The 13,100-nt window shown below is 34.7% G+C and overlaps 1 protein-coding gene across 5 annotated transcripts; it reads left to right on the forward strand.

The window, feature by feature from the left end:
- The first annotated feature begins 2,840 nt into the window (after positions 1-2,840).
- LOC144555502 (Nucleotidyltransferase family protein) lies at positions 2,841-9,492 on the forward strand. 5 transcript variants are annotated; one of them, XM_078303863.1, is made up of 10 exons: positions 3,271-3,395; positions 3,680-3,731; positions 5,523-5,708; positions 5,934-6,026; positions 6,203-6,385; positions 6,501-6,603; positions 6,684-6,863; positions 6,960-7,873; positions 7,953-8,758; positions 9,037-9,492. In XM_078303863.1, the coding sequence occupies exons 3-10, from the start codon at positions 5,589-5,591 to the stop codon at positions 9,092-9,094; spliced, it is 2,457 nt and encodes an 818-aa protein (XP_078159989.1). In that variant the 5' UTR covers positions 3,271-3,395; positions 3,680-3,731; positions 5,523-5,588; the 3' UTR covers positions 9,095-9,492. The 5 variants fall into 5 exon arrangements, with proteins under 5 accessions (XP_078159988.1, XP_078159985.1, XP_078159986.1 ...); XM_078303862.1 differs by lacking the exon at positions 3,680-3,731 and having other exon boundaries at positions 2,841-3,395; positions 9,047-9,492; XM_078303859.1 differs by lacking the exon at positions 3,680-3,731 and having other exon boundaries at positions 2,843-3,395.
- Positions 9,493-13,100: the final 3,608 nt, after the last annotated feature.

The following is a 13,100-nucleotide window of genomic DNA, read 5'->3' on the forward strand; positions in this document are numbered from 1 at the left end:
ACTTTTTTTTTTGTTTAAGTTGAGATCATTAAATTTTAAAATTAATTGATGAATTGCAAAATATGCACAACTTTCATCATTTTTTATCAAATTATATGTGCATAATATAAATCATACTTACATATATAATCTAATTTTTTTTTTTTTTATAATTGTTAACTACTTTACACGACAATTGTAAAAATTTATCACCTTTGGCATGTTGCTATCCATATAAATCGTAACCTCCCTTACCAAACAATCCATGTAACCGCGATTGTCTCGCACAAGCCACAGCAACAGGACAAATGTATACAGTTTTTAAGACTTCATTAATATAAAATATTATGATTCGATTATCTTGATTTGCCGTACAACATTAAGTTCGTATCTTTGCTTGGACCAATTGTTAATATAACAATCTAAATTGATTGATTATTTAAAAGGCTGTTTAAGTCCACTATAATTCTTATAATTTTATTCATTTCTGATCATTCAAAGTTTCAAACAATAGGCTACCGATAAAGTGAATCTTTTGTAAATACACTAATATATCTTCTAAGATTTGAAATTATCCCTCGGCAATCAATTCTTTACTATAAGAAACCAATAAATTGCGTCACTGTATCGTTAGTATATATTATTTATATAATTATATTTATTGATATATCACTGTTCAACAACGCAATGATATATTTTTTTCAAGTTCCAGTTATTCAGCACACCAATGTTACACCAAAGAAGAAACAGTAGATCCAGCTTCCTCGGGAGAAAGGAGTTACGAGGACACGTGTCAATTCCCGGACTGGTCGTACTTGCATGAACATTCCCTTCTTTCTTCTTCTTTTTGATTTATTTTTTTATGCATATCCCATCTCTTTCGCCACATTTGACCTTTGCTGGATAGTTACAGGGTTTACAATTTAAGGGCCTGTTCGGCCGACAAATGGGAATGGACGCGGGCACGGGATTTGAACTGAAAAACACTGTTTTCGTGGGGAAAAAAAAATTCAGTTCAACTGAATTTTTTTTTTCCCACGTGAATAGTGATTCGGCCGAACAGGCCCTAAATTACAAGGTAACTGTGTGGTAAGTTTTACATCTTGTTTGGATGGAGAGTAGAGGAAGGAATGAGAGGTAAAGAATAGAAGGGAATGGAATAGAAAGGAAGATTAATATATTTAATTTATTTGTGTTTGGATAATTAATGAGAGAAAATAAATTTAACTTTTTTTTTTCCATCTTGTTTCTTATTTGGTTGATTAAAATTTAAGAGGTTAATGAGAAATTCAGTGACTATTGTAGGTTTGAGAAAAAAATATTGTATGAGAATTATATATATAAGATATAGGGTTGGGTATTTGTGTAATTTTTTCTAAAAGTATTTGTAACAAAATTTATTTTCATCCGTTACACTCTAATTTGGGAAGAAAACCGATTCCATTAATTATGATGATACAAGGTTAAACCTTTCACCTCCGACATAATTTTATAAACCAAACACGATTCAATGGAAATTTTTTGTTCCTTTTCATTTCCTCCCTTCCTATACTCTCCATCCAAACAAGGTGTTAGTTAATTTATATTTACCCCTTCTTTTGCCTTTATGGCCGTTGTTGCCACTTGCCTCGTTTCTGAAATGGTAATTAGGTGAATAAAATATTTTATCTTTTCTACTGTTTCTAAAAAATGAAACCTTCCATTTTGGAGTTTACCCACAAGATAAGGATGTATTGCCTTTTATCACCTTACTTGCCATGGCAACACCTAACCAATTCATGCATTTGCCAAAAGGCCCAAAACCACCGTTTAATACGGTACACTGGGAGGATTCTTATCTCCATTTTCGAAAACAAATTGAGAAGATCTGAGCATACGTACGAAATGGATATAGTCAGGGACTCAGGGGTGTTTTTGTCCGGCACAATATTTTGCTGTCACGCTTTATGCAATTTTGACAATAAACTAATTTGGGGCCTGGAAGTGGCAATAATGATTATATACTTTAGGAGGTACTAACTTATAAAAGGAAAGCATTAACCGGGAATTAATTTTAGTGGATTGAAATATAAGGGAAGGTCTGTGGATTGAAAACTAAATTGTTGTATTATAACAATTGTGCGCATAATTTTTTTTTCTAATATACTAACTCTCAAAATTGATGATGTGGAATAAATATGGGAAAACTCTAATGTGAAATTATATATGTAATTTTGAGACTGAATCTCTAATAATGATCTTAAAATATAAAGGAAAAATTTGAAAATATGCACAATGTTTGTTTTAATTTTTTAAATATTTAAAATAAAGTAAATATCTCATAAGATGACACAACTAAATATTATTTTGCAAACTGTTCAGAAGCAACACCGAATATTTGACATAGTATTATGCAAAACTATAACTCACTTACATTACTGTTCACCGAAACGACAATTATTTTTGTGTTTTTGCATCTCAAATGGTTGTCCTCTATTATTTATCAATATTTTACTGTGATGTCAGCTCTCATTTTACTAAAACAATCTAATTTGATATGTTTTTGTTTTCTTTTTTATTACAATGTACATATATTCTTTTACAATAGGTCTATAAAAATGGAATGACAACATTTTTATTACAAAATTAAAATAGAATTCAACCATTTCAGCCCTATCATTCTTTTTAGAAATAAAATTTGAAAATAACCTAATCATACTATGTAAAGGCCCCTCGAAAATTGAGAGTTCTAAAGGTTACATGTGTGAGACCAAGTGCTCCTTGTTGGGAGTTGGGACGGGGCAGTTCAGTACCAAAAGCTGACGTGGCAGACCTTGAGCAATGTCAAAACCATTTTTACCATATAGCCCCCAGTTGCTGCCTCCTTCCCTCGCCTCCTATAAAACCAGCTACTTGGCCTCCCCTCTCGCCTCCTCGTCCGAACAAAAACAGAGAAATAGAAAGAGAGAGAGAGAATAAAGAAATATAAAACGAGAGAGAAGGCGAAAGAGACACAGACAGAAACGAATACCAAGGAGATGGAAAGAGAGAATTAGGGGTTTATTTAGAGGGGAGTTTCTTAAATTGGAAATCCAGATCAGGGAAAATTTACAAACCGAACCCGGGTAACTTGTCTTGCTCGCAGCTCCATTTTCCCGAACTCCATTTCCCTCATGCTCAAAATTTAGAGAATGGGGGACGTGAGGGAGAGGGGTGCTTATGTGAAACCGCCGTGTCGGGCCCGCTCGTCATTGACCGTGGCAGTGGCGCAAAACCTGCCTCATCTCGGTTTGATCAGGCCAGAGGCGTTGTACCTGGCCGAGAGGCGCGCATGTCAGATCGTACGCCTGGTGCAACCCACCGAGGAGTCTGATACTAAGCGTAGGGAAGTGATTTCGTATGCCCAAAAGCTAATTGGTGCTTCTCTCGGCACCGAGGTGAGTTTCTTAATCTCAGATTTCGCTTTAAATATTTTAATTTTTGTTGGTTTTGTGCTTTAATCTGGCAAGGAATTGTTTAGAGGTTGACATGGTTAGTATTTTATTCGGATATTGCATGTGCGTGGGGGCTTGATTAAAGTGGGATTGGGGCTGATTTAACAATTGGGGAATTCAATTAGAGTAATCTTTTCGAGGTTTTGTCGGACTTTTGACTGGTTTGACTGCAAATTTATCTGGTCAAGGGGAATATTGATGATTTTTAAAAGCAAATTTCTTTACAGTGACAACTTTTGAAGTGGAAGCTTTAGTTTTGAGAAACCAAGGTCGATTGAGGTAGGATCAAAGAGAACTCTATATAAATTGGTACACTAAGGTACAAGTTCATGTAATTCTCTGTTATGGGCTTGCACAGTGAGCAGTCTCTTAACAGTAAGTAACTATGATTAAAAATGTGATTGTTAATTAAATAGTTGTTTGTTTAGAATATAGTTGAAATTTGTAATCATGATCTTGTACTAATCATTCTCTCATGAGGCAGTTGGTTGTGTAATGATACCTGACTGAAAATATAATATTGAATTTATCTGAAGTTCACTTTCAGTAGTAGTAGTACAACGGAACAAATATATTTTAAAAATCTGCTGGACAAATTATTTCCTCTTTCAAAGCTCCAAAAGAAATTTTTCCCGGAAAAATATTTTGCGAAAGCCAACAAAAACCATAGAAAATGCATTTTTGAGGGCTATTTGCTGCTCCTGGGTACTTGGAATGTCTGTCAAATAGTATGAAATTTTTTAATTGTATCGTTCATAAGAAGATCCCATACTTACTATCCTGGATAATTCCAAGTTTTTTAACAGTAATTGGTTGTTGATCAAATAGTAATTTGTTTAGAGGTTCTCTCCTTTAACTTCTTATCCATGGGTTTCTTTTGCTAATATTACTCTCTTGATGTGGTTGATTGTGTAATATACTCGAATAAAAAGAATAATACTGAAGTTATCTGAAGTTCACTTGCAGTAGTAATACAACGGAATGTATACTTTTTAAATCTGACAGATAAATTATTTCCTTATGAAAATCTCCAGAATAATAATTTTCCCGAAAAAATAGTTTGCGATACCAATAATAGCCTATAAATTCATTAATAACAGCTATTAGCTACCAAACAAAAAGAAAGGTTAATTCTCTGGGTACTTAACGGCTGTCAAATAGTATGACAATTCTTAATTGTAAGGCACATAAGAAGATCCAATACTTACTGTCCTGGATATTTCCAAGTATCTTAACAGTGTTGATTAAATAGTTGTTTAGAAGCTCTCTCCTTCAACTTTAAATTTCTTATCCATGATTTTTATTCTAATAGTTCTGTCTGGATACGGTTGATCGTGCGATTATACCTGACTAAAAAGAATAATATTGAAACTTTCTGAAGTTCACTTGCAGTAGGAATACAACACAATATATACTGTTGAAATCAGACGGATAAATTATTTTCTTATTCAAATCTCCAAAATAAACCTTTTCCCGAGAAAATAGTTTGCGAAAGACCAATATAGCCATAGAATTGGATTTACAAGGGCTACCCTACCGTAATGCTCCGGATACTTTAATGTCTGATGAATAGTATGACAATTTTTAACTTGTAAAACCCATAAGAAGATCCAATACTTGCTGACCTAGATTATTCCAAGTAACGGTCATGTGGGGTACTTTTAGGGCACACATAGACAGATCTTGCATAATTTAGATATGATGCCGTTACTTGCTACTATAAATGAACTGTGTTTAGTTTACATGTGCTGAGGAATTATTGCATTCTTTCTGGATGAGCTGATTGGCTGCAATAAAGTCTCCTTAAATTTCATATTTCACGTGCAATTGAACCTTGTCCTAATATCAGGGTACATATCTTTGAGCCAATATTGTTAGTATTCACGTCCTTTAGTGATTTACTGCGAGTTCACCATTCGAAATGGTAACAGCGGGTGTTGTTGTGTAGATCTTCAGTCTTGATAAAAATAGACGGGATAATGCTTCTACTTTTACTGATAGGTATTTATTAGAGTATTTATTTAATATCCCAATACTAGTAGCTAATTGTATCCTTTTTATGTTTTCCAGGTGATTGCATTTGGTTCAGTGCCATTGAAAACATTTCTACCAGATGGTGATGTGGATTTGACAGCTATGAGCGACTCTGTCCTAGGAGATTCGCTCGTAAACGATGTGCGGCGTATACTTGAGTCTGAGGAATCTAACATTGATGCTGACCTTGAGGTCAAGGATGTCAAGTTTATTGAAGCCGAGGTATATATATCTATTTTCCATACTGCTCTTTTTTTTCTGTAAAAAAGTAATTCTACATTTATTGCTTGCTTTCTCTGCACTCATGTTTCTAATTTTCCCATTTGTTTTGGGAACTTGTGATATGTATGCTAGCGGGACTTTGGTTGCAGCTATGAATGAGGGCAAGAATTTCGATGCATGTTACTGGTACTGATTCCCAATAAAATAATCGCATTTTTTTGCCAGGTTCGACTTGTTAAATGCCTAATTGATAATGTCATAGTGGATATCTCATTCAATCAAATCGGGGGACTTTGTACTCTGTGCTTCCTTGAGCTGGTATGTTAATACTTTTATTTCTACTTTTATGTAGAAAGTTTCTTTTTAAAAAGAGTTTCTGTAAAAAAACATTTCCGACCAAGGTTATGAATAAGCATACAGAAATAGAAAACGTTTACTCAAAAAAATGAAAAACTATTTTAAGTTAAAAAAAAGTGACTTTCTATGTGTTGTAGGCAGATGATTATATAGGAAAGGATCACCTATTTAAAAGGAGCATAATACTTATCAAGTCATGGTGCTATTATGAGAGCCGAATTTTAGGCGCACATCATGGCCTTTTCTCCACTTATGCGCTTGAAACCCTCGTTCTTTACATATTTAACCTCTTCCATGAATCTCTCGACGGTCCCCTGTCGGTGAGTCTCTATTCATTTATGCCTGTTTACTATTAAATATTGCATTGTCATTGGAAGCTATTTATTTGATTATGGTCTGATATCTACCTGTTTTATATTTTATTTGTTTTGGCAGGTTTTATACAAATTTCTGGAGTATTTTAGTACGTTTGACTGGGACAAATACTGCATTAGTCTTTATGGTCCTGTTAAGTTATCATCTTTGCCTAACTTGGATGGTTAGTACATGTTTAACTCATCACTTGTCTTATTTCTCTCGTTGTGTTACTAATTTTTTTTCCTTCTTTCCCATATGCAGTTGAGATGATAGATATAGACAGTAGTAACTTGCTCTTTAGTCGAAAAATGGTACAAAACATACTGAAGAGCTTTTGCTTCCCTCTTCAAGAAAAAGGCAGTAAAGAATTCACCACTAAGCACTTCAACATAATCGACCCTCTCAAGGAGAATAACAATCTTGGCCGGAGTGTCAGCAGAAGTACATCCTTTTGCACCCAAGTACAAAAAAAAAAAAATTACTGTTTACATTCTCTTTAGCTCACCTAACATGTGTCATTCATTATTAATCTTACAGGCAATTACTATCGTATCAAAAGTGCTTTCTCTTATGGAGCTCGCCAGCTCGGCCATATTCTTGTGGCCTCCTCAATTGTGATTCCTGAGTATATACTGCTATTTTTCACTAATACCCTTCAAAGAAACGATATTGTGAGGCTACCAGATGTTGGGACCCTAATCAATGGAGACATCTCCCAACTGGAGATTCCCAGAACTGACAATGTACCTGTGACAAATGGGTCTGAATTGGTGTCTGGTGCTTTGGATCTTACAGGGGATCTGGAGACTCACCTGACCTCCCTCAGGCGCATACATCTGCACCTTGAGGACATCTTCGTTCCACTCCAGGACCAGATACAGAGCACCAGTTCCTTGAATGTGTCAACCGAGGAGAACCTGCAGGACCCAGTTTGTCAGAGTGCCACCCTGACAAGGTGGGAGACAAATGGGTCAGTGTCAGATCCATCACCTTGCACTTCCTCCCCCATCTCCGGTTCGTGCAGCACAACAGAAGATCAGAGTCAGAACCAATATCTCAACAATAACTGCATTTGGGACCCAAAGAGTCCACAGCAGCAGGCATACATGTATATGAACAATGGAGGTATGGTACAGGAAATGGTACCAGGAGTGTTTGGCACCCAATACTCGTATGATCCATATGGTAATGTTGGGATGCAGAATGCCAATTGGGAGATTCCATACCACCAAAGTAGTAGTCAGTATGGTATTGAGGAGATGCTATGGAATCAGTCGCAGGAATGGGAAATGGCATATCAGCCAGGCACCAACAGTTCTTACCCGTCATGTGGTACCGGAATGTATATGAATGCAAGTGTGAACGGGCTTCCCTTATCTCCGCGTGTTGGTGTAGATGATCTGAATGTGCAACGGGGCACTGGCACTTACCTTCCTTCAATGGTAACTAGGGTTTGTTTCCTACTCTTCCTTTTCCATATAAAAAGATTCATGAAGCAAAACAATATTATTTTATTGTATGGTTTTGTAGAATTGTACAAATACCCAAAGGGATTGGCGTGGCGTGAATGGAAGGTTCCGAAAGCAGGGCAGTGCATATCCTCCACAGAGGCAAAACCGTAATAACAACAACAACGGTGGGTACAGGGGTACAAATGTAATAGCTGATGGGAGGAACTTATCTAGGAGAGGAAATCAATCCGACAACCTGCCACTTTCAAAGGCTAACAGTATCGCTGCTCCCATTAGAGAAAATTCTGGACAAGAGCCTCCCTTAGTGGGTACAAACCAACCATCTTTGCCTCCTTCACCAGCCTCTGAGTCCACCCAACTAAAAAAAGGTGTCAAATTCGGGTCAATGGGACCTGTTGTGTTGGAGGGCAGCTCGTCACAGGTTAGCAAGAGTTATAGAAATACTGAAATTGACAAGGAGGAGAAATCACAGGCTCCAGAAGAACCATTTAAATGGAGCAGGAAGGCTCCAGAAGAACCATTTAAATGGAGCAGGAAGGTGAGTTCACCTTCTGAATCATGGTCTCATATCAATACCTGTCAGGAAATTGATAAGGTACCAGTGGAAACATATCCATGGAGTATGAAAGCAACTTTGAAGGCACCGTCTGAATCATCTTCTCATACCAGTACCAGCAACAACCAGGAGAATGTTAACTTACCCCTAATGGAATCACCATCTCGGTGTAATAAGGAAAATGTTATGGTACTCTCTGAAGCATCTCATCTGAAGGTAAATGCAAAGGCATGGTCTCCTACTCATCAAGGAGATTACAAACTCCTGTCTGATTTGCATCCTCGGAGCTGGGCCGAGGTTTCAAAACGGTAAAAAATATATATTTTTTTGTTGCTACATGTTTTATCTACTTTTGCTAAGTTTAAGGAATAATACCAAAACCCCTCAAACATCACAAGGTTGAAAATTTGACAAAAACACAAACATTGAAATAAGTTTGAATTTCTCTTTTTAAGATTGGCGGCTAAAATAAGTTTGAAGTTCTCATTTTAAGTTTGTGGACTCGTATCTTTCTTTCAATTTAGGCAGCAGAATGTTTAGAGGATGTGTTATATTAAATTCCTTTTTTGATACATTAATTATGCAGGGGAGTACAGCCATATTATTTAAAGGACGATTGCGACTTCCCTCCTTTGTCCAGTTGAGGTGCGCTGCTCAGGTGATAGTGACTAAAGAGAAAACTAATAAAGGTAGATAATAACATAAAAAGAGGAACAGCGTATAGAGTTTTTTAAAAGACTGAAAGAAAAAGCTAACTGGCGGGGAGTACTGAATTGGCTCGGGTGATCATTGCTCGAGCCATGAAAGGAGGTTGCATTTATCGTTTGTAGTGTTAGGTTGCATCTTACCAAATGGTCCTCTATTTATCTTTGGTGTCCTTTAGTCTCGAAAATAACAGGCGGGTAATAAGCTGGGCTCTTTGTCGTGAGGTTATTGTTTTTGTAGATTTTTTTTTTTCTTCTGGGTCCTCTAATCTAGCCCTTCTCGTGAGGTCCCTGCTTAAACTATATTTTGGTGGGAACTTAAAATTGATGGAGTGCTATATTTATCTTTTTTCTAATTATATAAAAAAGGCAAAAAAAAGTTGAAAAGAAACATTAAAACAAAATAAAAAAAATGTATATTTGAGTCACGTGTCTGCTTTTTCTGCGATTGCTTTTTTAGGAGAATCGTCCAGTTGTCAGAATTTTGGTGCCATGTTTTCTTGCATTTTGTTTGAAAATACGACATGTTGATATTGCCTTTCAAGGTTACTGTTTACTTTAAAAAAATTTTTGGAAAATTTTCCTAAAAAATAAAGAGAGAAAATTATGCAATAAAATTTATCTTGTAAAGAATTTTTGGGGTCTTGATCTTCAACTCTAAAATATAAAATCAGTAGTTCGAATTCTTAGTCGAGATTTTAAATTTTAAAATATCAATCAGAAATATGGGTGCAATCTGTGATGCTCGAATTCTTATTTTTATTCTGTAAAACTTGCCACTTTATTTTACTCCCTTTAATTCTTTATTCTGGCGCAGGCGTATCAAACAATTTTACTGTATCTATTTTTCTCCTGCTTCTCTCCATTATTATATTATGCACGTAGATGTCTTGATCTACCAACAGCTATGATTGAAAGATGAAATTTTGAATATAATACCAGTGTTCCAATCAAATAATGTCTTCTTTTGATTAAATGTATTTTTTTATTTATAGAAGTCTAAATTTAATTAGAGACATACTCGTCACACATACTGCTACACAATGTGTTATAATTAAAATTGAATAAAGAACAAAATTGGAGAGAAAATGAATTTATTCATTTCCTTATTTCTCCTCTCTAGCTATCTTTCATTCTTTATTTTCTTATTAAGAATCATAATGAATGATCAATTTATTTTTAAAATCAAATGCTGATATCTTTTAAAAATATTTTATCAGCATTTTCCATTTGATATTTCTAAATTTAATACATTGTTCAATTTAAGTTATAGTGAATTTTTTTAAAATTTTACTTCAATTTTAACAAGATAAAACTCTTGATCAAATCTCTTTACTTGTATCAAAGTTTGAAATTCAAATTGTAAATCAAATTCTTGATCTTCATTTTATAATATGTTTCTATTGCAATGCGCACGTATAAAGATGTTAATTTCTCTCATGCTTTGTGAGTTCTAAAGATGTCTTTTTAAGGGTGTGCTCCAGAATGCGGTTAGGAGAGAAAAGGAAGCAAAGGCGTGACTAGATTTAGCCGGATTCAATTCCTTGCTTTGGAACTGCACATTTAAGAGGAGAGTTGAAGGCGAAAAAAAAAGAGAATATAAATTGCTGCGTATAAATTTAGCGATTTCTATAACCAAATCAGGGTGTAGATGTCAATTTGCTTTTTTCTCTCCTCTTCTTTGTCTTCTCGAGAACTCAAGTAATTTTTTTTTTCAAAATTCAATAGAAAATATAGTTCACCGTTTTACATTGAATAAACTGACCCATAAGTAAGATGATATGAACCCTATATTTCTACGAAGCATGTTTAATTTCCGTAAAATATATCTAAAAGTAACAAAATCTTATATCAAAAAAAAAAAAAAAAGATTGAACCGACGGAATATAAGAAGCAAAAAAGTCTGCATTTTAGGATGTCAATAATAACGAAACAAATTCATGCAATCAGCCAATCATGCTATATGCAACTATGTAAAAGCTCAAAAGACACTCGAGGCCGCAGATTTAAAAATATGCATAGTATAAAATTTGCAATGCAAACAAACTAGATCCTCTTATCTAATAGTACATCATTTTGGTATGTTAAGCGGAGATTGCATGTTCATAGAATTTCTCTACTAAAAAAAGAGTTTGTCATCTATAAATATTACATCAAGGTACTATGAAGAATTAGTTCGTAGATCACTATCAGTGCTTGAAAAGAGTTTGTCATCTATAAATATTACATGGTATATGTTTGCATCTGACATCTCGTATGTTTGAAATGCGGCTTCCTCATTTAATAGTCCTTCAACTTTGTATGAGGAAAATTCCAGTTCTTAGTAAAAATATAAGTAAAACATGACAAGTCAATTAAAAGCTTGGCATCGCAAACATTTACTGATCACCTAATTAAAACTCAAATTAAGTTTGACAATTGAATCAGTAATCTGAGGCGAAGCCAGGTAGACGAGTGCCTCGTCTGATCTCATGTGGCTCTGCCACTGTTAGTAATGCGAAAGTTTGATATAGTAAGAAATGCAAATAATTCTTATACTTTCGAATATGAAAATGAAGAAATAAGAGAATATTTTTTATCATATTTTTCATAAGAAATCAGAAATCAGAAATCAGAATCAATTCATCACGATTACAAGGTGCATTTTTGGAATGAGCGAAACAACTGAACCTTCCAAAATTCAAGAGCGCCCACGGAAGTACTGGTCAATGAATCCTGTCTGAGGTTATCACCTTAATTAGGTAACTCAAAATTTAAGTTTAGATCCCGATCGTTCAATATGCTTTCACACAAATATTAGAGGGGCCTTGTTTATTCCACCTTGGACCGGATTGACTGATTCTAATCAGACGATCCAGATCCAGATCCAGATCCAAACTCCAAATTTGAGTTACCTTAGTCCTCAGAGGATCCGGCCGGAGGTGTAGATGCTGCTTAAATGTGCATGTGCTTAGAAAGGCTGGACATGGATAAATGGATTGGATTCACCGATTTTTTAGTTACCATTTCACATAAAAGATGACATGGATTTGGAAGAAGTTTCATTTTTATCATCTACAGTTCTACACAGATAATAACTGTGTACCTTCAAGATGTGACGTGCAGCTATTATCCATTTATTTTTGGTAGAATTTAGTCAAATTTAATATAGTATAGGGGTGCGCAGATAATAGCTACGCGCCACTCCGTGGAAGTACATAGCTATTATCTGCGTACCTGGTAAAAATAAATTTGTTTTCAAACCCATGCATATCAAATTCGTCTGTTATTTTATGTAAAATGGTAATTAAAAAAAAAAAATTCGGTGTGATTTTTTTTTTTCGTTTATTTTTTCATTCAAACAGGCAGCCGCTGCCAGATTTGCACAAAAAGAAAAAAAGCAAAGATTAGTTGAGAGAATCAGAGAAGACATAAACGAGAGAATTAAACCTTTTATTTTTGAAATAAGAACTCCTATGAATCCACGACATCCGTATCTTATAAATAGTATTAAATTAACCGAACTTGAATTCTCACTTATTTACAATAAAAATCAATTCCTCGCGGAGAAACAAGGACTTCATGCAAATTTCAAAGCTTCTATCTGTTTAATATGATAAAATTATCCACGATCAGAAGTTCTAAAATATTAATCAATTAATCCAACCAACAACTATGATATAAGAAACAGATTATATTCCATCCTCTTATTGCTCAATTACACGAACCCTAATGACATTTATCAACCCCGAAACATTGTATATATGTGAAATGTTCCATTGGCAAGAGTCACAAGCGATATATGTTATGTTAATGTTAATAAAACAGCATCACTCAACTTGGAAGCAATAGTTAATTTTGGAGAAAATAAAAAATTCAATGGCATTTAATAGAACAGTATCACTTAACTTGGAAGCAACAGTTTACACGATCCTTAATGGCATTTATGATTTATCAACCCCGAAAT

The sequence above is a fragment of the Carex rostrata genome, chromosome 6 (assembly GCF_964058835.1).
Source record: "Carex rostrata chromosome 6, lpCarRost1.2, whole genome shotgun sequence".
Lineage (NCBI taxonomy): Eukaryota > Viridiplantae > Streptophyta > Magnoliopsida > Poales > Cyperaceae > Carex > Carex rostrata.

Excerpts from the sequence above, each read along its gene's own strand:
- LOC144555502 (XM_078303859.1), top strand. The coding sequence starts at position 3,150 with ATGGGGGACGTGAGGGAGAGGGGTGCTTATGTGAAACCGCCGTGTCGG. Across the intron at positions 5,709-5,933 it reads TCAAGTTTATTGAAGCCGAG|GTTCGACTTGTTAAATGCCT; the intron begins GTATATATATCT and ends TTTTTTTGCCAG. Across the intron at positions 6,027-6,202 it reads CTCTGTGCTTCCTTGAGCTG|GCAGATGATTATATAGGAAA; the intron begins GTATGTTAATAC and ends TATGTGTTGTAG.